At 40.2% G+C, this 25,370-nt stretch overlaps 2 protein-coding genes across 3 annotated transcripts in view; both read left to right on the top strand.

Moving 5' to 3' along the window:
* LOC122911747 (zinc finger protein 432-like) overlaps positions 1 to 3,864 on the top strand; it is a 34,964-nt gene extending 31,100 nt beyond the window's left edge. Inside the window, 2 exon segments of the mRNA XM_044256744.1 lie at positions 1,418 to 2,322; positions 2,325 to 3,864. Coding sequence (XP_044112679.1) covers positions 1,418 to 2,322; positions 2,325 to 2,488 — 1,069 coding nt within the window. The 3' untranslated portion in view covers positions 2,489 to 3,864.
* A 2,601-nt stretch (positions 3,865 to 6,465) lies between these two features.
* Positions 6,466 to 20,032, top strand: ZNF615 (zinc finger protein 615). Of its 2 annotated transcripts, none has more exons than XM_044256672.1 (5): positions 6,466 to 6,657; positions 10,719 to 10,914; positions 12,976 to 13,102; positions 13,362 to 13,454; positions 16,992 to 20,032. In XM_044256672.1, exons 2-5 carry the CDS (start codon positions 10,897 to 10,899, stop codon positions 18,944 to 18,946), a joined length of 2,193 nt encoding a protein of 730 aa, XP_044112607.1. In that variant the 5' UTR covers positions 6,466 to 6,657; positions 10,719 to 10,896; the 3' UTR covers positions 18,947 to 20,032. The 2 variants fall into 2 exon arrangements, with proteins under 2 accessions (XP_044112607.1, XP_044112608.1); XM_044256673.1 differs by lacking the exon at positions 6,466 to 6,657 and adding an exon at positions 8,150 to 8,175.
* Positions 20,033 to 25,370: the final 5,338 nt, after the last annotated feature.

Raw genomic sequence — 25,370 nt, 5'->3', positions numbered from 1 at the left:
GAATCACTGACACTGGAGGATGTGGCCGTGGACTTCACCTGGGAGGAGTGGCAGCTCCTGGGCCCCACTCAGAAGGACCTGTATCGGGACGTGATGTTGGAGAACTACAGCAACCTGGTGTCAGTGGGTGAGGACAGCTTTCTGTGTCATTTAGATGTGCTCAGTCACTGGCTTTTCCTCTATCCCTCAAAGATAGCTTTGCAGTCATTACATTATGGTCTTCAGAAGAGTCCCCTCTCTCTAAACAGAGAGTATAATCTTTTCTATCCTGAAAGAGAGCTTTTACTTTGCATATGAGAAATTGTTTTGTCAATAAAATGTAATGTTTTCCCGTCTCAACCTACTTTATCCCAAGTCACTGCATCTAAGTCTTTTGTCATTTCTCATGAACAGGGGGTCAGGCTACCAAACCACATGCATTGTCCAAGCTGGAAAGCAGAGGTGAACCATCGATAACAGAGGATGAAATCCGGGATAGAACCCATCTGGGTGAGTGAGTACCGTGAAGGGGAGTGGTGAAGTGATCTTCTAGTCTTTAACACAAGGTGTCACAGGTGTCTGAGGATACCTAATCAGCTCCCCCACATATTCCTTTCCCCAGATGAGAACTCTTTATCTTTTGTGGGCATTTAGCTCTGAATATGCTCCTTATCTCTTCTTGGATCTGATATTTATTTCATCTTAATCTTTATAATTTTCTTTTAAAATTGTCAAAAATAAAGAGCCACCCCCACCACAGCATCTTTAAAACACTTTTATTCCATACTGTCCTCATGAGAATCTGTTACTGTCTTGTTTTCCTAGGATTCGGGGAGTTTGATAGTCACCTGCCAGAGCTCTCTCAAAACCGGAGGTTTCTGAAGAGCGCACAACAGTACGGGGAGCAGAGTGCATTTAGACATACTGTTCATCCGAGCAAAATACATTTTGCCATAACGCAAAATCACGTGTTTGACTTATGTAGAAAAGCTTTGAACTCGAGTTTAAGTTTAGTGAACGAGAAGAGAAGATGTGAAATAAGAAAGGCTGTTGAGTTTAATGGAGAAGAGAAATCTTTTCTGCCCGGTAATCATGAACATTTGTATTCTGGAATTGAATTCCCTGAAAGCACAAAACATAGCAGCACTGAATTCCAAGACTTTAAGCATCAGAGGACTCCTAGAATAGAGAAACCCCATGCATGCATCGAAGGTGGGAAAGCCTGCATCAGGACTTCTCCACTCATTTACCATGAGAGCGGTTGTAGAGGAGAGAAACCCCATGGGTGTGATCCACGTGGAAAACTCGTCTTCAGAAATGTCATGTTTGCTAAACATCCAAAAACTCATACACAAGACAAAGTCTGTATCATCAGTGAATACAGAAAAGGCTCTAACGGGAAGAGCAGTCTCACTTTGCCTCAGCAAACCCAAACGGCAGAGAAAGCCTACACATGCAGTGAGTGTGGAAAAGGCTTCACCATGAAGCGCTATCTGATTGCACATCAGCGAACTCACAGTGGAGAAAAACCTTATGTGTGCAGTGAATGTGGAAAAGGCTTCACGGTGAAGAGCAATCTCATCGTGCATCAGCGAACTCATACGGGGGAGAAACCCTATATATGTACTGAATGTGGAAAAGGCTTCACCATGAAGCGCTATCTTGTTGTCCATCAGCGAACTCATACTGGAGAGAAACCTTATATATGCAATGAATGTGGAAAAGGTTTCACAGTGAAGAGTAACCTTATCGTACATCAGCGATCTCATACTGGGGAAAAATCTTACATGTGCAGCGAATGTGGAAAAGGCTTCACCACCAAGCGCACCCTCATTATACATCAGCGAACTCACACAGGAGAGAAATCTTACTTATGTAATGAATGTGGAAAAGGCTTCACTACAAAGCGCACCCTCATTATACATCAGCGAACTCACACGGGAGAGAAACCCTACGAATGCAGTGAGTGTGGGAAAGCCTTCAGCCAGAAGATATGCCTCATACAACATGAGCGGTGTCATACCGGCAAGACTCCCTTTGTGTGTACTGAGTGTGGAAAATCCTATTCTCACAAATACGGTCTCATTACTCATCAGAGAATTCACACAGGAGAGAAACCCTATGAGTGCCGTGAATGTGGAAAAGCCTTCACCACAAAGTCAGTACTTAACGTCCATCAAAGAACTCATACAGGAGAGAGACCCTATGGATGCAGCGATTGTGAGAAAGCCTTCTCCCACTTGTCAAACCTTGTTAAACATAAGAAAATGCACACAAGAGAAATGGGTAGATTCAGTCAAGTTGGAAATCCTTTTAATACAGAATCACAGCTCATTACTTATGAGTGAACTCCCGAAGCCCTATGAATGTGATGATTATGAAAATGCCTTCTTTGGCAACCAAGACTTCATTAAACATCAGTGTTTCCAGCAGATTGGAATGTAACCATGGTACTGCCAGTTTTTGGATATGTGCCCTGAGGAGATTAAAGAACTTGTCCAGGAGGTAAATCTGGTGGCTACGGTGAATTTGTTGTGCCTTCAATGATCCTTACCTCATATTTTCTGTCAGTGAAAACATGTTGAGAAAACTCTTGATACATTCAATGTGGCAATACCTTGGGCAAAACTTTTAACTTCATTATATTCTGAAAAGTATACACTGAGGCAAATTATGTGTAGACAGAGAATAGGAGGGCCTTCAGGGGGAAGGTAGATTTTATTATCAGGGATCATCATAAAGCATCAGTGAGCTTATTGTTCATAGAAATACAATTTAAAAAATTGTGTGATAATCATGGGAAAGCTTTCACCGAGAAAGAAGACCTCACTGAGGGTCAGAGTCCACACTGGAGGACAGTATATATATAGCAGGATGTCAGTGACACAGTTGGCCTCATTTTGTCAGGAAATCATATAGAAATGAAAACTTCATGAGCATGCTAAATGTGGAGCACCTCTAGTCAAATACCAGAACTCATGAAGGAATGACGTCCTGTGAAAGTGATAAATGTCGGAGTGCTTTTAAATGTTTTTAATGTTTTAAATGTTAAGTCTGACCTTTTAAATGTTTTAAATTTCAAGTCTGACCTCATTATACATCAGATAATTCACCTGATGTACATTTTCAGATGATACTTTGAAACCCTTTTTTGGTGGCCTTTTCAGTAATTTCATAGTTTCAAAAAGTCATCTCTTTCCTCATTACTGATGAATATTTATTGTTATATATATTGCAGAGTGTCCTATGGCGTATTCTAGGACTATCTGTATTATATGATTTGTTTTTACCTCTCTTGGGCTCTAAACTTAATTGTAAATATAGCAAACTGAAGTAGTTTAAAAGGAAATAATGTTTTACATTTATAAAATAACAAGTATTTGTACTTGCTTAACTAAGTTTATAAATATGACCAAATATTTTATAAAACCACCTTCCGAGTTATTTTTGTAAAATGTTTAATTTGAAATAATTTTAACTTATAAGAATTTGCAAAATAGTCCAGAGAGTTCCATAGTATCCTTTACCTCACGTCTCCCAGTAAAAACATTTACGTAAGCCACGTCTTATTATTGAATCCAGGAAAATGACTTGGTAGTATACTGTTAGCTAAGCCCTTAACCTTGTTTGGATTTCATTAGATTTTCATGTTTTTTTTTTAATGTTTTAATTCTAAGAAGTTTTATTACATATATAGATTCATGTAACTACTACCACAACCATCATGTAAAACTATAACCAATACAGATTCCCTCATTGAACCTTTTTATGCTTATACCCTTTATCCAAACCTACCTCTCACAACCACTTCTGTTCTCCATCAATATAGTTGTATAATTTTATGTTACAAAAATCATTTTTACAACTGGATTTAAAATATTTTATAAGTTATATTTATTGACATAATTTTATATTTTTCATAAAAGTTATTACATTATTGACTATATACAAATTTATAATTTTTATTAGTAGAACATATGTAAACTTTTCATGTTTTTGTCATTTGGCAAATTGCTCTGAAGACTTACATGAGTTAATGGATGGTTGTTTTATTTTTATTAATGAGTAATAAACATACTAGATGACCAGTTTGTTTATCACTTCATTCTTGGAAGAGATCTCCTGGTTTCAGCTGTTGTAAAGATGGTATGAAATCCGCATACACGGTTTTGTGTGAGCATAAATTTTCGTTCCGCTACAATAAATTCAGGTGTATGATTGTTGGGATGTATGGTAAGTTGTGTATAGCCTTAAGAGAAACTACTCTCTTCCAGTGTGGCTGTGCTGTTTTATATTCTCACAGGCAGTGTGTGAAATACTTGGTGTTCAGTGCACTTAAGGTAACTACTAATAGCCTGCTGTTGACTGGAAGCCTTACCGATAACATGAACAGTCCATTAACGCATAGTTTGTATATGTGTTATATACTATATTCTTAAAGTAAGTTAGGAAGAAGAAAATATTATAAAGAAAGTCTTCTTCTGGGGACCCAGATGCTGTCAGTTAAGCATCTGACTCTTGGTTTGGCTCAGGTCATGATCTCATGGGTCATGGGATCAAGCCCCATTCATTTGTATAGGACACAGTTTTTTGATGCCATGGGTATTGTAAATAATGCTGCAATGAGCATGGGAGAACAACTGTCTTTTTGAGATAGTGATTTCATTTCCTTTGGGTACGTTTAAGCAGAATTATTGAATCATACGGTGGTTTTATTTTTAATTTTTTGAGGAAACTCCATACGGTTTTCCATAGTGGCTGCACCAAACTTACCGTGTCCTTCATTCTTTCTATGTCTGCATGTTCATTTGTGATTTATTTAATGAATTACCTACTAAGGCACATTCATATTGGTATTAGTTACTTTTGCATTAGAAAATTACTTTCCTAAAAGTTAATGTCTAAAGACAAACATTTACTAATTCTTTTGTGTGGGTCTAGGGTTGGATTGTCTCGTAGGGCTGTTTCGACAGAGCCTGTATGAATGAGATGGCTTTTTTTTTTTTTTAAACACCTCTAAGCCTCCGATGGAATTGATGGGGTCTTTCACAGGCTCTCATGCTGCAACAGGCTAGCCTGGGCTCTATTCTAATGTGTTAGAAGAGCTCCAAGAGATAGACAGACTATACCTCACGGAGCAAGTCTAGTTCTATCCTGTTATTTGTCCTATTGGAAACACTGGTCAGAGTCACTAGGAAGGAATGCTATCCCAAAGTGCATATAGAGATGGAAGAGAAGTATATTTGCATAACAAATTTGTATTTGTTATTTCCTTAAAATTGTCAAAATTGGTGCCATAATCTTGTACATTTTCTCAAAAAAATAAATTTTTACTGAATCCCTGAAATTAATTGCTGGCTCAAAGAAATGAAAAGTTTTAAGTTGGATAATTGCAGGATTGTACTCCAGAAACATTTTATTGGTTGATATGCTCTAGTCTGAATCCTGACTAAACACATCAAATACCTAATATTAAACGTGTGCATTTTAAACTTCCAACTATGATAAGCAAGATAGTAACATCTCAGTTCACTCAAAGCCATGTGTGGTGGACAATTTACCTATGCAGATGAGAAAAATAAGACTTATTACAAGAGTGTCTTTATTGCATGGCCTCACCACTCTGAATGTTATTCATCGTTCAGCCTTTATGAATATTAAGGTTTAACATATTTTTGCTTCCTGTTCATTTTGCACTTATTTGAATATTAGATGCACTTTAAAAAATCGGATATTTGCAATTTTAAAAAATAAGTGGTTTGTTATTGAGCTATTTAAAAAATTAGTTGGTCTTTTTCCTATTCCTCTTATAATAGGACATGGAGAGTGGCTCTCATACATGGATGGTGGAATGGGTTGATACACTAACTGGAAAATAGTTGGCAATTTCACATGCATAGGCCTTTCCCTCCAATCTTCCCTATTTCTGGCCTTTGGTCTTCAAAGCCTGTCTTCCTCTCTGGACCCACGGAAAGATCCGCCTGCGTCCTCGGGTCAGCTTTCGCCCTGGGCACTACCTTTTATGACTTGCCGTGGCCTTTTCCCCCCATTACTTGCCCCCAAGCCTAACTGGCTCGTTCCGACGCTTTTATTTCCCAGTGACCACCATCTCTGTGCGCCCAGAGCTTCTGCTTTGTCCAAAAGTCTCTTCAAACCCATTTTTGCTAGAAACTCGGTGGAGGCTTCCGTAGATGGGTTCGCCTTTCCCCAAGCGAGTTCTGTGCTGGACAGATACCTCCACTTTCTTTTAACGGGGTAGTGCCAACGGAGCCATCTAAGTTTAATTTTCCTGTCGGCTCACTGAAAGGGATTTCCGCCGCACCGTTTTTGACCGGTTTAACCTTCAGCCTGGAGACACCAGTGCGCTTCCGCAGGGACCCACTAGCCCTTCCACTTTCCCAATAGCCCTTCCACTTTCCCAACCGTCTCTGCTCGCGGGCACGGAAGGGGCCCCTCGGCGGCCCGTACGACCGTGATCTAAGATGGCCGCCCCCGTGGGGGCACGGCCCGGGCGCGGCCATGTTGCCGAAGCGGAAAAGCCGGGATCCAGTTGCCTTTTCTCTACAAATGCCTCAGACCCCTGTTGGCCACCGTCCCGCAGTTCCGAGCCACGCGGGCGAAGTTCGGCGAAGTAAGTTCAGGCGCCGGCCGGTCGTGGTGGTGTGTGGCGAAAATCAGGTCAGTGTCTAGGGCTGTTAGTGGGCGGTGGCTGAGGAGTGGCGGTCGGCGTCCGCCTGGGATGACGCGTCGGGGATTCCAGCTGGAGGAGGGCGTGGGTGGGTGTACCGCCGTGTGGCGTGTGCGCTTGTGGCGCCCCTCGCCCCAGTCCCGAGTCGCTCTCGCGGCTCGTGGTTGAAGATCTCTGGGGAACAGCGACCTGGGGCCGAGGGCCCATCTGGGGGCCGTTTACTCTCTGGGGCTCCGAGATGGCTAGCCGGAGGGTGGTGGCTGTCCGGGACGGCTGCATATGGTGCACCTTTGGTTCGGGGCTCGAAAATGAGGCCTGTTTCGGGATTCACGTGCAGGGATCTGTAGGGTTCACGGGGTTCGGGGGTGCTGCCCCGAGCGTCCGCGCCGCTGCTGGAGAATGAGCTGCGCCTGGAGGCCCGGGGCTTGGCTGCTGCCACGGACGCGAGATGCCTTTGCCTCCCCCTTCTGCCCCGTAGCCCCAGGTCTTAAGCTCTAGTTTTGGCCCCTAACATCACCCCTTACTGTCGAACTTCAAAATTTCTGGCGAGATGAATGATGCCGCGTACCTCATAGCGGTTTCCTGTTTAAGATGCAGCCTTTTCTCCTTTGTCCTGCAAGATTTCTGCTCATTCCTCTGGGATATTTCTTTTCAGACTGCGTCTGACACAAGCAAAATAACATCTCTTGTCATTAAGTTCTATTCCCAAGGGATAACCCTTGTCTAAATTTTAGTACATTCCAGTTTGAGGCTTCCATGTTGTGTGCTTAATATTGATAATCCAGATAAATTATGTAAATGGTAAAATGATTTTCTCTGTCCCCTTATTTCATGTAATAAACATTTACAAATTATTTTAATGTAGGATTAATTTAATGTGGTATTGTGAGTGGATTTGTAGTCAGTATTTGCGTATGTTTGTATAAAGGTGCAATGTTTGAAATGTTTAGGTATCATTTTGGGGACATTTCACGATTATGCATTTATTCATGGATTTGTTCCCCTGCCTTTCATCTCCAATGTAGACTTTTTTTTTTTAATCGCAGTTGTAAGCTTGTTATTCCTATCTGACTCCCTTTTCCTTATAATTTTCTAGAATATAAAAGATCAATCAATTTTAAATATCTACTTGCTACTTGGCCATGCTACTAAATTCTTATTGCAGTATCTTTCTCTCCACCTAATATTTTAGCATGGAAAATTTTCAAACATACAGAAATATCAGAAGAATGTTAAAGTATCCATCCTTACACCTACCACCTAGATTCTACCATTAATGTCCTACTAGACTAGCTCTACCAGTTATCTAACTCTCTGTCCATCCTTTGTTCATGAAGCAGTCTTTTTTGTTACAGGTAGGGAGAGGTGGAGGGAGAGAGAGAGAATTCCACGCAGGCTCCATGACCAGCACAGAGCCTGAGACTGGTTCCGTCTCACAACCTTGAGATCATGACCTGAGCCAAAATTAAGAGTTAGAAGCCTAACCGCCTGAGCCACCCAGACACATTGTGAGTCAGCCTTCTGTTGGTTTTGGTGCATTCTAAAGACAGCTGCCGTCCTGTATGGTTACTCTAAATGCCTCTGGAATTACATGACTAATAGAGTTCTAATAGCTTTTTACTTGTTTCCTTTGTTTACTTAATGGATAGATTTCTTATTTACAGATAGTCTTGACCTGCTATGAAGTGGAATGAAAGTGCATTTTGGAATGAATGAATCTTGTTTTTATTAATTTTTTTTAAAGATTTTATTCATTTATTTGAGAGAGAAGGTGAGAGAGAGCACAAGCTGGGAGTGGGGACAAAAAGAGAGGGAGAAGCAGACTCCCCACTGAACTGGGAGCCTGACAAGGGGCTCAATCCCAGAACTCCAGGATCATGACCTGAACCGAAGACAGACACTTAACTGACTGAACCACCCAGGCACTCCTGAAATGAATCTGATTTTTCAATCCACTGTGTGATTGATGTGACCTGTGTCTGCTTCCCTGATAGCAAAAAGAAGTCAAAATCTCCCTCAGGGGTTGTTTTGAAGATGCAGTGAAGTAAAATACCTAAAATGGTGATCTATGATGGCGGGAACCTAGTATATTTGAATAAGAAGGCTGATGATTTCCCCATATTTATGGTTTTGTGCTTTGTAAAATTTAATTTGCTCTCTCCCTGCCTCCCCTTTGTTGCTCTGTCTTTATTCTTTTAAGTATGAAAACTTTTTTTCCTCGTTATTTTATTTATTTATTTATTTATTTATTTGTATTAACATATAATGTGTTATTTGCCCCAGGGTACAGGAAATATGAAAACTTTTAAAGCTATGAACTTACATTAATGATCTAGCAACACAATTTTAATTATAGAATGCTGATAATTTTCTGATTTAAAACGTAAGTGCTCTTATGGAAACTATAATGAAGAAACTAAATGTCCTATCAAATACTACACTGTTGCCAGTATTTCCTTTTCAGAAATTCTTAGAAGTAGATTTTTAGTTTACTAGCAATACTTTGAATGTTAAATTGAATGTTAAATTATTCCCATGAAATGTCCTGTTCTTTAACTCTGACCTTGACCTCTGTGTGGTTTATGATGGTATAGGGACAGCTGGGTGGCTTAGTTGGTTAAGCATCTATGTTCAGCTCAGGTCATGATCCCAGTGATCAAGTCCAGCATCAGGCTCCTTGCTCAGCGAAGAGCCTACTTCTCCCTCTGACTGCTGCCTGCTGCTCCCCCTGCTTGTGCTGGCGCTCTCTCTCTCTCTGACAAATAAATAAATAAAATCCTTAAAAATTTTAAAAAAAATGATGATATATACTTTTTCTGTTTAAATGTTGTAACCAGTCATCTGACTAAAGAGTGAATATTAGGTGAATATTTATAATTGGCCTTTTTTAAAAAAATTATTTATTTATTTATTTATTTATTTGTCAGAGACTGAGATAGATAGAGCAAAAGCAGGGGCAGTGGCAGGCAGAGGGAGAAGCAGGCTTCCCGTTGAACAAGGAACCCGCCCCCCCCCCACCGCAGGACTTGATCCTGGGATCGAGACCTGAGCCGAAGGCAGTCACTTAACCGACTGAGCCACCCAGGCATCCCCATGTGGTACTAAGTTAGACTTAAACTCTTACCAGTTTTGTTTCTCTTGACCGCTTGCTCCTCTGCTTATGTTGGGGGATCCTTTCCTTTTGCTTGAAGAACATTCATGTTTGCTGTGACACAGGTTTTCTGATGAACAATTCTCTCTGCTTTTGCCTGAAAATGTCTTTATTTCAGTTCTATTTCTAAAGAATATTTTTGCTGACCATCCTATATAGGTTTATACTTATAATTCTCTACAGAGTATCAAGAAATGGATGGTAATGAGAAATTAAATAAGACCCCGCTTAATATTTGCTTAGCACGATGTTCTCAAAATCAAAATGTATGCAGCCTGGGATGTAAGAAAACTTTTGAAGAGGGGGATGGACATGCCTGATTTAAAAGATAATGGGGCGCCTGGGTGGCTCAGTCGGTTAAGCATCCAACTCTTGGCTTTGGCTCAGGTTGTGATCTCAGGGTCATGAGACTGAGTCCTCTGTTGGGTTCGGTTCTGTGCATGGATCCTGCTTGGGATTCTCTCTCTCACTCTCCCTCTGCCCCTCTCATGCTCACAGTTGCTCCCTCTTTTTCTATAAGTAAATAAATAAATTAATTTAAAAATTAAAATGTGTACACCTTAACTGTCTGTATGTCCTCGTTCCTAAAATGAATCCACCTAAGGAGTTCTCTGCCACTGGGTATCACACTCTTCTGGGTCTCTGTCCCACATTCCCTCTGATAGTCGTAGTGCTTCCACTCTACAGAAGAAAGGTGCTTCCCAAACATTCTGAATTTTGTGCTCGCTTCGGCAGCACATATACCAAACATTCTGAATTTTATGTTTTCTTGGCCCAGAGTGCTTAATAAAAAGACAGATCTTTTGGGGCCTTGGTATAAGGCGAATACACAGCAAGAGTGACAACATCTGGGCCTAAAGAGAATGTGCCACTCAGAGTAATTTGTTTTTCAACCTCTAGGTGCTGGCTCTCCAGGAACTAGACAAATCAAGGGAAGAGGGAGGAGAAGACTCCAAGACTTAGATCAATGGGGAAACCATTGACTGGAGACTGAGATTTTTGAACAGAAATTTAGAGCTGATCCGGAAGAGCTAAAGACAGAGCATCCAAGTTAGCAGCCATTTCCCCAAATCAAAAGATGATGATCCAGGCCCAGGTGACTTTTGAGCTCTTTTATTCTTTCCTTTATTTCCCAATGGATTTGTAGAAATTGACTAAAAAAAAGATCAGTGCAATTAAAAAGAAAAGTTTAAATTGAGAATAGCAGGATCTGGAGAAAACTGGGCAAAGTAGGATCAGGAACCTATTTTTCATAGGATTCATACTTTGTGATTCATGTTGGAATGAATAAATGTGACTGTGTAAGACCCTATAGGTCACATGAGCTGTCAGTTTGCTGCAAATATCTCTGACAATCATCACAAGAGAATCTTGATAAGTTACATGGTAGGCATTACTGTGATATGTCTATTGCCAACACTTCTGACATCAAACATGTGTTTTTGTGCACAAATGACCAGTTCTCCAACTCTCCAGATACCACCTGTGTACAGTTTGATTCAATCTTGACACTGACTGCATGGATTTCCTGTCATACTCCACAAGTGTGCCCTCATGTCAGATGCCAAGAATTTGGTGCCCAGAGTACTCGTACTTCTGACTTGACTACAAATAGGCCGTTCCCACAATCCCTTTGTTGGTTTTGATAATTCACTACAGTGACTCACATAATTCAGGAAAATACTTTACCTCACATTTACCAATTTATTATAAAGGATAGAAGGTTGCCTTCTCGAAATAAGCCACCCTCCCAGCACCTTTATATGCTCACCAACCTGGAACTTCTCTGAGCCCTGTAGTGTAGTGTGAGTCAGTGTTGTTGTTGTTGTTGTTTTTTAATATTTATTTGAGAGAGAGAGAGCATGTGCATATGTGCACAAGGTAGGGGGTACAGAGGGAGAGGGACAAACAGACTCCCCACTGAGTGAACCCGATGCGGGGCTTATACCAGAACCCTGAGATCATGATCTGAGCCAAAGTCAGATGCCTAGCCCATTGAGCCACCCAAGTGTCCCTTGGAATGTTGGTTTTTTTTATGGAGGTTTCATCATTTAGGGGCAATTGATTAAAACACTGGCCATTAATGATTATCTCAATCTCCAGTCCCTCTCCTTCCCTGGACAGCTGGGGTGGGGCTGAAAGTTCCAGCCCTGTAATCAGTAGGTTGGTTTCCCTAGTAACCAGCCATATCCTTAGGGTATCTAGGGTCCCACTAGTGTTACCTCATTAATATATATTCAGGTATGGTTGAAAGGAGCTTATTACAAGTAATGCAAGATTTCCTTCCCACCCCAACCACTTAGGAAATTCCAGGGCTTTAGGAGCCCTTGTGCAAAGAACCAGAGATGAATATGAAATACAAACTTCTTATATCACAATATCACAGGCATCAAGTGTGAGGAGAAAACAGACTGGTTCCTTGAGGGATGTTAATATTTCATGGCACGTAGGTCTGAAGTTCACATAGGTCTCTGATGGTTTTTCAGAGAGGTGTTGTGGTCGGTGAGGTCCTTAACTGCCCCTACTATTTATAAATGTAAAAATGTGTTTCCTACAGCTGTTTCTTCATTGTATCTGTTCCGGTATTAACCCTGCCTAACGATATGCACACATACATATATGTTTGTCTTTTTACATATGTGTCCATAAATATGTTCTTTATAGTTTTTTTAAAAAAATTTTGCTTAGTCATCTGTTAATCCTTTTGCTTTGTACATGTTTTATACAGTTTCTTTTGTTTATTTTATTAACCACTGAAATAAGTATGTATTGTCTTATCTGCAGTCTCTTCATTGCTGGTTTTGGTGTTAGCTCGAATGCTTATGGTGCATTTAGAAATCTGTACTATTTGTCTGCTTATAAGTGTTATGTAGTTCAGTATTGGCAAAGAGGCTCTCAAATATATATATAGATTATAGATTCCTACACTAGCAAGAGGATTTTGTGATACATACTACAGAAATTTCCTTAAATTTTCAAGTTCATTGAATGAAAGAAGATTGCACATGACATAATATACAAGATTTTTTCTATCACAATGTATTAAAGAATAAAAACCACCATTTCCTATATAGTGAAATGAGCAGAATAACTTCATCTGTTTTTTCCGTATCACCACAAGAATATCACTTCATTAAATATAACTGTGTTATAACAGGAATTCCTGACTTTTGATGATGTGGCTGTGGACTTCACCTGGGAGGAGTGGCAGCTCCTGGCCCCTGCTCAGAAGGACCTGTACCGGGACATGATGTTGGAAAATTATAGGAACCTGGTGTCAGTGGGTGAGGACAGCTCCCCTGTGAGACTCCCAGGCGCTCTGCCAGTGGCTCTTTCTTTCTCAGCTACTTAACTCTTCAATACTCTGAGATGGGAGATCCTCAGATCCTTCTCTTGCCTTAGACAAGAGTGCATAATGTCCCATCTTCTGAGAGAAAAGCCTTGATGTTACAGATATGAAACCTGTTTAGTTCCTAAAGTATAACATTATCCCTTCTTGATGTACCCCAGTCCCCTGAATCTTCTGTCTTTTCTCACGAACAGGGTATCAAGCCAGCAAACCAGATGCACTCTCCAAGTTGGAGCGAGGAGAATTTTGGATGAGAGAAGATGAAATGCACAGTCAGATCTGCCCAGGTGAGTGAGAACTGGCAAGGTGGGCGGCTCAGTAGTGTTAGGTCATTCAGGGAAGGCATCAGGACTGTGACCGTGTCAGGAAACATCAGCAGCCGTCCCTGTATGTCTCTTCTCATATGAGAATTCTTTTTCATTATTGAAGTTTAGAGGAAAATATGCTCCTTTTTTTTCTTTTGAGTTTGGATCCCTGTTTATTTATTTATTTTTTAAAAAGATTTTGTTTATTTATTTGACAGAGAGAGAGAGAGATCACGTGTAGGCAGAGAGGCAGGAAGAGAGAGGGGGAAGCAGGCTCCCTGCTGAGCAGAGAGCCCAATGCAGGGCTTGATACCAGGACCCTGAGATCATGACCCGAGCCAAAGGCAGAGTCTTAACCCACTGAGCCACCTAGGCGCTTCTCTTATTATTTTTTAGAAAGATTTATTTATTTTTAGAGAGAAAGTGTGCATGAGCAGGAAGAGGCAGAGGCAGAGAGAATCGTCAAGCAGACTCCCTGCTGAACACAGGATCTTAACGCAGGTCTCGATCCCACAACCTAAGATCATGACCTGAGCCAAAATCAAGAGTTGGATGCTCAACCTACTGATCAACCCAGGCTCCCCTTTTTGAGTTTTTTTTAAGGATTTTTGTTTTTAAATATCCAACGTGGGTATTTTAAACACCCAACATGGGCCTCGAACTTATAACCCTGAGATCAAGAGTCACATGCTCCAGTGACTGAGCCAGGCTCTCCCTCCTAGGATTTTCTAATCTTCCTCATCTTCACCCACTGTCACAGTGTTGTTGCTTGTGTTACCACCACTCCTGCAATGAAATTCCACTTTCCAGGCCTCTCTGGAAGAAAACAACTTTAAGTTCATTACTTTCTTCTTACTACCTTCCTTACCTGCCTTACTAGGAAATAATGATTTCCTTCCATAATATCTAACCCCACCTTGGATGCTTTGTCTCCATGATAACCTGGTTTTTCTGTGCACTTATGTTGTTCCTTGGCTCCCCTCCCCGACTTTCCCACCAGAACCCTGGAGGTTCTCTCTCCCTACTTCTGTTTTCATTTTCTTCTCAGTTCTCATAACTCTGAAAAGCTTCCTCTATTCCCATGAATTAATCTCTTTCCTTTCTCTCATACATCCTAATTGGCTTCTCTCTTAATACAATCTGCTTTCTTTCGATGTATTTTATCTTCTTCATGGTAGCAGCCTATGACTTCACGTTTTGTGTGTGAGAACAGGAATCATCTTCTCTCCATCTTTTTAAAAAATTTAGGTTCTTTTTCAGCTCAACACAACTACACATTTTAAATTTCTCCCTATCCTGGCATGTTTTCTACTTGCTGAGGTTTCTTCATTTTTGAAGGGGAGTGGGGTAGAGAGAGAATTTTAAGTAGGCTCCACAGCCTGACACAAGGCTTAATATCACAACCTGAGATCATGACCTGAGCAAACATCAAGAGTTGGATGGTTAACTGACGGAGCCATTCGGTGCCCCTGAGCTCCCTTCTTAAAGGTCATTTGATTAACAAGAAAATATCTTTTTTAACATGCTACATGATTTCCAACCCAAACCAGGTCATAACTTAAGTCTGCTTCAAGTAATTTCCTTCATGGTTTTGCTAATTCATATTTTTCTTTAGTTACTAGATACTATCACTGCATTTATTTTCCTAAAGCTTTTGTTTTCACTTTTTTTTTTTTTTTTGGTAATCCAGTCAATCACGCCCTGACACTGGCTGTGGCCATTTATTATTACTTTCCAGTTTCTAAAGTGATGGCAAAATGGAATATCCCCTAATTTTTTAAGACCTTGACTCTGATTCTTTTTTTTTTTTCCTATTGAAGTGTAATTAACATACAGTGTTATATTCATTTTGGGTACACAATATAGTGATTCAACAATTCTATGTATTTCTCTGCTCATCAAGATAAATTGCTCTTAACTCCCTTATCTATTTAACCCATCCTCCTATCCACCTTCTTTCTGGCAATTATCAGTTTCTTCTCTCTAAGAGTCTGCTTTTTTGTTTGTCTCTTACCGCTTTGTTCACTTGTTTTTTTCCTTAAATTCCACATATGGGTAAAATCATAAGGTGTTTGTCTTTCTCTGGCTGACATATTTCACTTAGTATTATATCATCTAGATCCATTCATTTTGTTGCAAATGGCAAGATTTCCTTCTTTTTTTAGGGTTTAGCAATATTCCATTGTATGCGTATACCATATCTTCTTTATCTTTTTTCCCCAAATTTTTATTTAAATTCTAGTTAGTTAACATATAGTTTAATATTGGTTTCAGGAGTAGAATTTAGTGATTCATCACTTACATACAACACCCAGTGCTCATCACAAGTGTCCTTCTTAGTACCCATCCCATTTAGGCCATCCCCCACCTCCCTCCCTCCAGAAACCCTCAATTTGTTTTCTGTAGTTAAGAGACTCTTGGTTTGCTTTTCTCTCTTTTTTTTTTCCTTCCTATATGTTCCATGTATCTTCCTGTATGTTCATTTGTTTCTTAAATTCCACATATGAGTGAAATTTTATATTTGTTTTTCTGACTGAATTATTTCACTTAGCTTAATACACTGTAACTTCATCCATTTCATTGCAAAAGGCAAGATTTCATTCTTTTTTGTTGGCTGCGTAGTACTCCATTGTGTGTATGTCTGCATATCACTCTTCTCTATCCATTCATCAGTTGGTGGACATGTGGGCTCTTTCCATATGTTAGCTGTTGTTAATAATGCTGCTATAAACATCAGGGTGCATGTGCCCCTTCAAATCTGTATTTTTGTATCCTTGGGTAAATACCTAGTAGTTCAATTGTTGTATCATAGGGTAGTTCTATTTTTTTAAAAAGATTTTATTTATTTGAGAGAGCATGTGAGAGAGCACTAGTGGTGGAGAGGGAGAAGCAGGCTGCCCATCAAGCAGGGAGCCTGATGCAGGGCTCGATCCCAGGATCCTGGGATCATGACCTGAGCCGAAAGCAACCACTTAACCAACTGAGCCACCCAGGTGCCCTAGGGTATTTCTATTTTTAACATTTATTTTTTAAAAAGATTTTATTTATTTGAGAGAGTGAACTTGAATGGGGGAGGGGGAGGGGCAGAGGAAGAGAGATAAACAGACTTCCCGCTGAGTGTGGAGCCCAAAGTGGGGCTCAATCCCAGGATCCTGAGATCATGATCTGAGCCGAAGGCAGACACTTAATGGTCTGAGCCACCCAGCCACCCCCAGGTGAAGGCATTTTTATTTATTTTTTATTCTTTAATTTTAAAAAAAGATTTTATTTATTTATTTAACAGAGATCACAAGGAGGCAGAGAGGCAGGCAGAGACAGAGGGAAGCAGGCTCCCCACTGAGCAGAGAGCCCAATGCAGGGCTCAATCCCAGGACCCTGGGATCACAACCCAAGTGGAAGGCAGAGGCTTTAACCCACTGAGCCACCCAGGCGCCCAATGTGAAGGCATTTTTAAAAGTTTTATTCCAAGATAAGATTATGAGAGATTACAGAGTGATTCATTGTTCTTTTCTCTCTTAGAAATCAGGAACGTTGATGATTCTCTGCAATGTCACTTGGAAAATCGAAGCAATCAGAAGAGTGTGGAACGATGGTGTGAACATAATACATTTGCAAATATTCTTAATCAGAGAGAAAGTCATTTCCTGTTAAAGCAAAATTATGATATATTTGACTTATGTGAAAAGCCTTCAAAATCAAATTTAAGTTTTGAAAGCAGGGGTATAAACTATAACTCAAAGAACTCTGAGTTTAATGAAGATGCGAAATCCCTTCTTTATACTAACCAAGAACAATTTTATAGTGTAATAAAATTTCCTGTAAGTGTAAAACCCATCAACAATAATTCCCAGGTCATTAAACAGCAGAGAATTCATAACATGCAGAAAGCCCATGTATGTGGTGACTGTGGGAAAGCCTTTGTCAAGGTGTCTCAGCTCATTGATCATCAGAGAGTTCATACTCGAGAGAAACCTCATGGATGCAGTCTGTGTGGGAAGGCATTCTCTAGAAAATCCAGGCTAACTGAACATCAGAGAACTCATACAGGACTGAAACACAAATGTACTGAATGTGACAAAACGTTCTTCAAGAAATCACAGTTCAATTTACACCTGAAAACTCATACGGGACAGAAGCCTTATACATGTAACGAATGTGGGAAAGTGTTCATCAAGAAGTGTCAGCTTATTTATCATCAGCGAACTCATACAGGAGAGAAGCCCCATGCATGCAGTCTATGTGAGAAAGCCTTCTCTACAAAGTTCAGTCTCACTACACATCAGAAAACTCATACAGGAGAGAAACCTTATATATGCTGTGATTGTGGAAAAGGCTTCATTGAGAAGAGGCGTCTTGTTGCACATCAGCGAACTCATACTGGTGAGAAACCTTTTATATGCAATGAATGTGGGAAAGGTTTCACCTTGAAGAACAGTCTTATCACACATCAGCAAACTCATACAGAACAGAAATTGTATATGTGCAGTGAATGTGGAAAAGGCTTTTCAGTGAAGCACTGTCTCATAGTACATCAGCGATCTCATACAGGAGAGAAACCCTACACATGCAGTGAGTATGGAAAAGGCTTCACCTTGAAGAGTCCTCTCATCAGACATCAGCGAACGCATACAGGAGAAAAGCCCTATGTGTGCAGCGTATGTGGAAAAGGGTTTACCATGAAGAGTGATCTCATTGTACACCAGCGAACTCATACTGCAGAGAAGCCATATATATGCAACGATTGTGGGAAAGGCTTCACCGTGAAGAACCGTCTGATTGTACATCAACGCACTCACACAGGAGAGAAACCTTATATATGCAGTGAATGTGGGAAAGGCTTTCCAGCAAAGATACGGCTGATTGGACATCAACGAACTCATACAGGAGAGAAGCCCTATATATGCAATGAATGTGGAAAAGGCTTCACAGAGAAGAGTCATCTCAATGTACATAGGCGCACTCATACAGGAGAGAAACCCTATATATGTAATGAATGTGGCAAAGGCTTAACTGGGAAAAGCATGCTCATTGCCCATTTGCGAACTCATACTGGGGAGAAACCGTATATATGCAATGAATGTGGAAAGGGCTTCACCATGAAGAGTACTCTGGGTATACATCAGCAAACGCACACTGGGGAGAAACCATACAAATGCAATGAATGTGATAAAGCTTTCAGGAAGAAAACCTGCCTCGTACAACATCAGAGATTTCACACAGGAAAAACTTCCTTTGCGTGTCCTGAATGTGGAAAATATTCTTTGCGTAAAAATGACCTCATTACCCATCAGAGAATTCACACAGGAGAGAAACCGTATGAATGTAGCGAGTGTGGGAAAGCCTTCACTACAAAGTCGGGGCTCAATGTTCATCAAAGGAAACATACAGGAGAGAGGCCCTATGGATGCAGTGATTGTGGGAAAGCTTTTGCCCACTTGTCAATCCTCGTTAAACATAAGAGAATTCATAGATAGTCACTTTGGGATAACCTGTTGCCAGTTGTAGGCCCTCAAGATAATAGTATGTAATGAAAATAACAGTGCAAAGAATGGTATCATCTTGAGTAATCAATTGTGTCATATTTTATGTTGAGGAAAAAATTTACAAAACAACTCACAATCGTCCTTGATGAAAATGTTTTAGGACATTATACATCTAAAAAGTGTAGATTGAAATAGAGTCTATGAATGTGAAAGACGAGGAAAGCCTTCAGTGGGAAGTAGACCCTATCATGTGATCATCAGAGATCATGGGTATTTCCAGTTGGCAGAAATGTAACTGTGGGGAAACCTTTGCCCAGAAGTAAGACCTCAATAGATGTCAGTTCACACTAGACAAGCACTTCCTATGGCAATTAATATAGTAGGGCTTGAAGTAATATATTTGCCAGGAAATCCATACAGAAATAACTTAGGAACACATTGGATGTGGTGGACTTCCGCAAAATATCAGACAACTTAGAGGAAAGAAGCCTTGAAGCTTTGGGGAAATGATGAATGAGAGCATTCTGTCACATCTAAACATAACGGATAGCACACCGCACAAGCATCCAGAACAGGATACTTAAGCTATATTTGATTGCCTTGTCATTGATTTTATAAATTTTAAATCGTGGCCGTTACTCTCACCATGAATCAAATTTTAATATGTACAGTGCAGGAGTGTTCTATGCCTGTGTCATTATATAATTAACTTTAGAATTTCTTTAGTTTCAAGTTTGTTATTATAGAATACTTGAAGTATTTCAAAATGAAGCTATATGTTAATTTCATAGTATAACGATATATTTGGATGTGTTTAACCAAGTTATAAGTACCATCAGTTTTGAATTTGAAATAAGTTTAGAATCACAAACACTGGAATATTTCAGAAATTTCCTAAATGTCCTTCAGCCAGCTATTTCCAAAGGTAACATTTTACATAACCAGAGTTAATTATCAAATAGAGGAAAGTGAAATTATAATGCTTTTAAACACAGGATTTACTTGGGTCTCACCAGTTTTTTTTTTTTTTTAAGATTTTGTTTATTTATTTGAGAGAGACAACATGAACAGGAGGGAAGGTAGAGGGAGAAGCAGACTGCCCACTGAGCAGGGAGCCTCATGCGGGACTTGATCCCTGGGATCATGACCTGAGCTGAACAGACACTTAATCGACTGAGCCACCCAGGTGCCCTGATCTCACCAGTTGTAACATGTACTCATCCATCTATCTATCTATCTATCTATCTATCTATCATCTATCTATCTATCTTTCTTTCTTTCTTTTCTTTCCTTTTTTATATAGTTTTAAGAAACTTTATCACATGCGTAGGTTAGTGTAACCAACACCACAGAATGTTTTGTCAACACAAACCTCTTCATGCTACTCCTTCATAGTCAAATTTTCTGTGACCCTGACCCCTGGCATCAGAGATTCTGTAAGTTTGTCATTTATAGACTATGAGGAAAGTAGAATCATTTAGCACTTACTCTTTGACCTTGTGAGATAATGGAAAATATATACATTGGTCCGTACCCCTTGTTTCCTGGCAAACATTCCTAAAATCCTTGTAAATTACTAAGTGAGGAGTGCACTAGGGGAATTCTTTTTTTAAGATTTTATTTAGTGATTTGACAGAGATCACAAGTAGGCAGAGAGGCAGGCAGAGAGGGAGAGAGAGAGAGGAAAGCAGGCTCCCTGCTGAGCAGAGAGTCCGAAGGGGCATTTTTTATTCCAATGAGGCAGCACTGGGTGGGCTCCTTTATGGATTCTGGATTGGGACAGGTCCCCAGAGAGAGACAAAGCCATAGTCAGAAGCTTAGGACTTCAGCCTTGTCTCCTCTCCCCTTCCCTCCCCACCCCCAATCCTTCAGAAAAGAGAGCAGGAAATTGAATTAATAACTGATCAATTCTACCTGAGGATGCCTCCATAAAACACCAATGGCAGGTGAATTTCCAGGTGGGTGAACACAGCCCTCCACGTCCCCAGCGCTGGTGGAGAGTGTGGGGAGAGCACGGAGAGCACCGCACTGGGTCACGGTCACCCTCCGGGGAGCCCTCGCAGGCTGGGGGTCTGGTGCGCCTGACTGGCTGTGGGTCCCGTGTGAGGGGCCTAGCCGGTGAAGCAGGAACGCGTGTGGGGACGTGCCATATTTGGGGTTTTATTTGGGGCCAGTCACCAAGGAATGCGTGCGTGAGTTAAGGCATAGTCTTCAGAGACTGATGATGAAAGGACGATGCTCAGGGCCCAGGGCCTGTGTGTTAACTCAGGCTCAGTGACTGAAAACTAGGTGGCAGGTGCGGACCCGTGATCACTGCCCTTAGGCTACCTTAGGGATGTCACCCAGGGGTCCTGACAGGGAGCAGCCTGCTGCGGTAGGGGTGGGAGTTTCCATGGACCAGAGCTCCTGGGGTGAACTTTAGATTGAATTTGAGGTCAGTGTGTTTGGGGAGTGCAGGGTTTGTCTGTGTTTGGGAGCATTGGAGTCTGGGAGTTTTGAGACCCATAGCCCTGGGCTAGTGGGCGTTTTGAGGCTCAACCTTCAGATAGAAACATTTCCTTTTAGTCTTTCGAGTCGCTTCTCAAGTTTTTTAGAAAAATGGGAAGAAAAATTTGTCTCCTACACCCACTCTTCCAACTGTCCCCACAGAAATGGGAGTAGTTCACCATGATCAAGTGGTGTGTCCATGACTAAAGAGGATTTTTAACTTAAGACCAAATTTACTCTGATATTTCCTCTCAGGTTTGACACAAGTAAAAGCAACCATTGCCCTAAAAGCTCCTCCTCAGTGAGAGCTATTTTGTTAAAAGAGATTTTTTAGATCATGTTTCAAAAAATTGGGGTCATCTACATTCAAGACTCTGCCTAGCTTCTAACACTCCTGTATGCTTTTGTATTGTCTCTAGAAAATATCAAAAATTCGTGTTGCTCTCCCAGCATTTTCTACTCAAAATTTTTTGGATTTTGGCGACTCCAATATCTGAGTCCTTGTACCACACAGTGGTTTTAATTTGTGATTTCCTAATACTGAATGACATCGATCATCTTTTCATATGCTTGTTTGCCATCCGTTTGTCTTTGATCAAGCACCTGTTCAAGGTCTTTGCCCATTTTTAACAGAGTTTTCTTATTATACATTTTATATGAGAAAATCAAGGAAACATGATTTCTGAATGTATTATTGTATTCCTGGACAGAAAAAAGATAGTAATGGAAAGACTTATGAAATATGAATAAAATCTGTAATATAGTTGAGTATTACAGAATTTTAAAAATTAACATATAATGTATTATTTGTTTCAGGGGTATAGGTCTGTGATTCATCAGTCTTACACAATTCACAGCACTCACCATAGCACATACCCTGCCCAGTGTCCATCACCCAGTCACCCCATCCCTCCCACCCCCCTCCACTCCAGCAACCCTCAGTTTGTTTCCTGAGATTAAGAGTCTCTTATGGTTTGTCCCACTCTGGTTTTGTCTTGTTTCATTTTTCCCTCCCTTCCCCTATGATCCTCTGTCTTGTTTCTCAGATCCCTCTTATCAGTGAGATCACATGATAATTGTCTTTCTCTTACCAACTTATTTCACATAGCATAATACCCTCTAGTTCCATCCAAATCATTGCAATGGCAAGATTTCATTTTTGATGGCTCCATAATATTCCATTTATACAATGTTGTTTTCTTAATTTGACAAATGTACCATAATTATATAGAGTGGTCACACGAGAGGAAGCTGAATAAAGCATATGTGAACTCTTTGTAGTATTTTGTGACTTTTATGTAAATCTAAGCTTTTCTGAAAACAAAAAGTTTATTAAAAATAGATATAACCTATGTCAATTAGTACAACTTAGTACAACTGGGAAAAATAGGTGTAACCTAATTTTATCACAATATCTCATTTAAAACATAGTTACATATTATAAAATGTTTATGCATATCTATATAGGATATTATTATTAAACAGCTGTAGTAATATAGGTGAATTTGTAGGGCGGTAACTAGAGTCACATAAAATGTATGCATTAAAGTAAGGTATACTTGAAGAACAAACTCTTCAATTATGTTCAGTTTCTATTTTGATTCTCTTTATTCAAATTCTCACATTCTTTTTTTAAAATTTTATTTATTTATTTGAGAGAGAGAAAGATCACAAGTAGACAGAGAGGCAGGCAGAGAGACAGGGAAGCAGGCTCCCAGAGAGCCTGATGCAGGGTTCAATCCCAGGACCCTGGGATCATGACCTGAGCCAAAGGCAGAGGCCCAACCCACTGAGCCACCCAGGCGCCCCTCAGATTCTCACATTCTTACTGCAAGATTTGTTGTAACTTTTTTCTTATATGTTCCGGATATCTCCATTTACTTTTACTCCTAGGTAGTTTATGTACTGCAATTCTATATGGTGTCTTTAAAAAAAATCATACCCTATACATTTTGTAGTATGGTACAGCAATTCATTTCAACAGGTTTATTGTCAAAATGTACATATAATATTTACCATTAGTGAGTGTACAACTCGATGACATTTACTAAGTTTAGAGACTTGTGCCACCATCACCACAATCCATTTTTTAGAAATTTTCATGATTACCAAAAGTAACTGGATGGTGGTTTTGTTATTGTCATTATTGTTATTTGTCAAAAATTTTGACAATTAAAAAAAAATATTTTATTTGTCAGACAGAGAGTGCACAAGCAGGGGTAATAGCAGGTAGAGCGAGAAGCAGGCTCCTCACCAAGCAAGGAACCTGATGCCGGACTCATTCCCAGGACCTTGAGATCACACCTAAGCTGAAGGCAGAGGCTTAACCTACTGAGCCACCCAGACATCCTGACACTTCTTTATATATTCTGAATACAAGTCCTTTATGAGATGTATAATGTGGAAATATTTCTCCTAATCTCTTGCTCTACTTTTCACTTCTTAAATATTGTGCTTAGAAAGTGCAAATGTTTAAAAAAAAAAAGTACAGATGTTTTAATTTTAATTTATTTATAATTTTTATTTATTATTTTTTAAAAAATATTTTTATTTATTTATTTGACAGACACACCACAGGTAGTCAGAGAGGCAGGCAAAGAGAGAGAGGAGGAAGCAGGCTCCCCACGGAGCAGAGAGCCTGATGCGGGGCTCGATTCCAGGACCCTGAAACCATGACCTGAGCCGAAGGCAGAGGCTTTAACCCACTGAGCCACCCAGACGCCCCTATTATTATTATTATTATTATTATTATTATTATTTCTTTTCAGCATAACAGTATTCATTGTTTTTGCACCACACCCAGTACTCCATGCAGTCCGTGCCCTCTCTAATACCCACCACCTGGTTCCCCCCATTATTACTTTTTTTTTTTTTTTAAAGATTTTATTTATTTATTTGACAGAGAGAGATCACAAGCAGGCAGAGAGGCAGGCAGAGAGAGAGAGGAGGAAGCAGGCTCCCCGCTGAGCAGAGAGCCCGATGCGGGACTCAATCCCAGGACCCTGAGATCATGACCTGAGCCGAAGGCAGCGGCTTAACCCACTGAGCCACCCAGGCGCCCTCCATTATTACTTTTTAAGTAGGCTTCATGCCCAGTGTAGGGCCTGAACTCATGACTGCAAGATCAAGAGAGTCACATGCTCTACAGACTGAGCGAGCCAGATATCCGAAATACAAGTTTTTTTTTGTATTTTATTTGTATTTATTTTGTATTTTATATATATATTATTTTAACTATGTTAACATACTGTAGTATTTTAACTATGTCCAACTTAATACTTTTTCTTTTATGGCTCATCCATTACTGTCTTGTCTCAGAACTTATGACTAACTTAGTTGATTTATGTACATTATCTTCAGTTTGCCTTTCTAAATTTCATACTGTTAACCCTTACATTTAGGTCTGGGAAATATCTTTAGTTAATTTTTGTATATGGTTAGAGGTAAAGGTCCTAATTTATTTTTCTGTAAATAGAAATACAATTATCCCAGCATTGTTTGTTGAAAAAACTAATCCTTTGGAATCATCTTGGTACTTTGGGAGAAAAGCTATTGACCCTAATAGTTTTGGACTGTCAGTTGTGGTTCTCTCTTTCTCATTGGATCCAGACCCTTGTTCACCTCCCTTTAGTGGCCTTTCCCTGAGGCCCCAATCCCAGCCCCAATGCAGGTTCCTCTCAGGTGCTCTTTCCTTTAGTTGGTGATGGCCAGTCTCATATCCACGAGGGAAAGAAGCACAAAATCATTCACTGTAACTGCCCCTGAGAACAATGTATTACTTAAAATATAACCCCTGGGAAATTTTACTAGTTACCAAGCACATTTAGATACAGCCTTAAGAAAAACAGATACTGGGGCACCTGAGTGGCTCAGTGGTTTAAAGCCTCTGCCTTCAGCTCAGGTCATGATCCTAGGGTCCTGGGATGGA

The sequence above is a fragment of the Neovison vison genome, chromosome 7 (assembly GCF_020171115.1).
Source record: "Neovison vison isolate M4711 chromosome 7, ASM_NN_V1, whole genome shotgun sequence".
NCBI classification, from domain to species: Eukaryota; Metazoa; Chordata; class Mammalia; order Carnivora; family Mustelidae; genus Neogale; species Neogale vison.
This window is presented reverse-complemented; position numbering and strand designations above follow the sequence as displayed.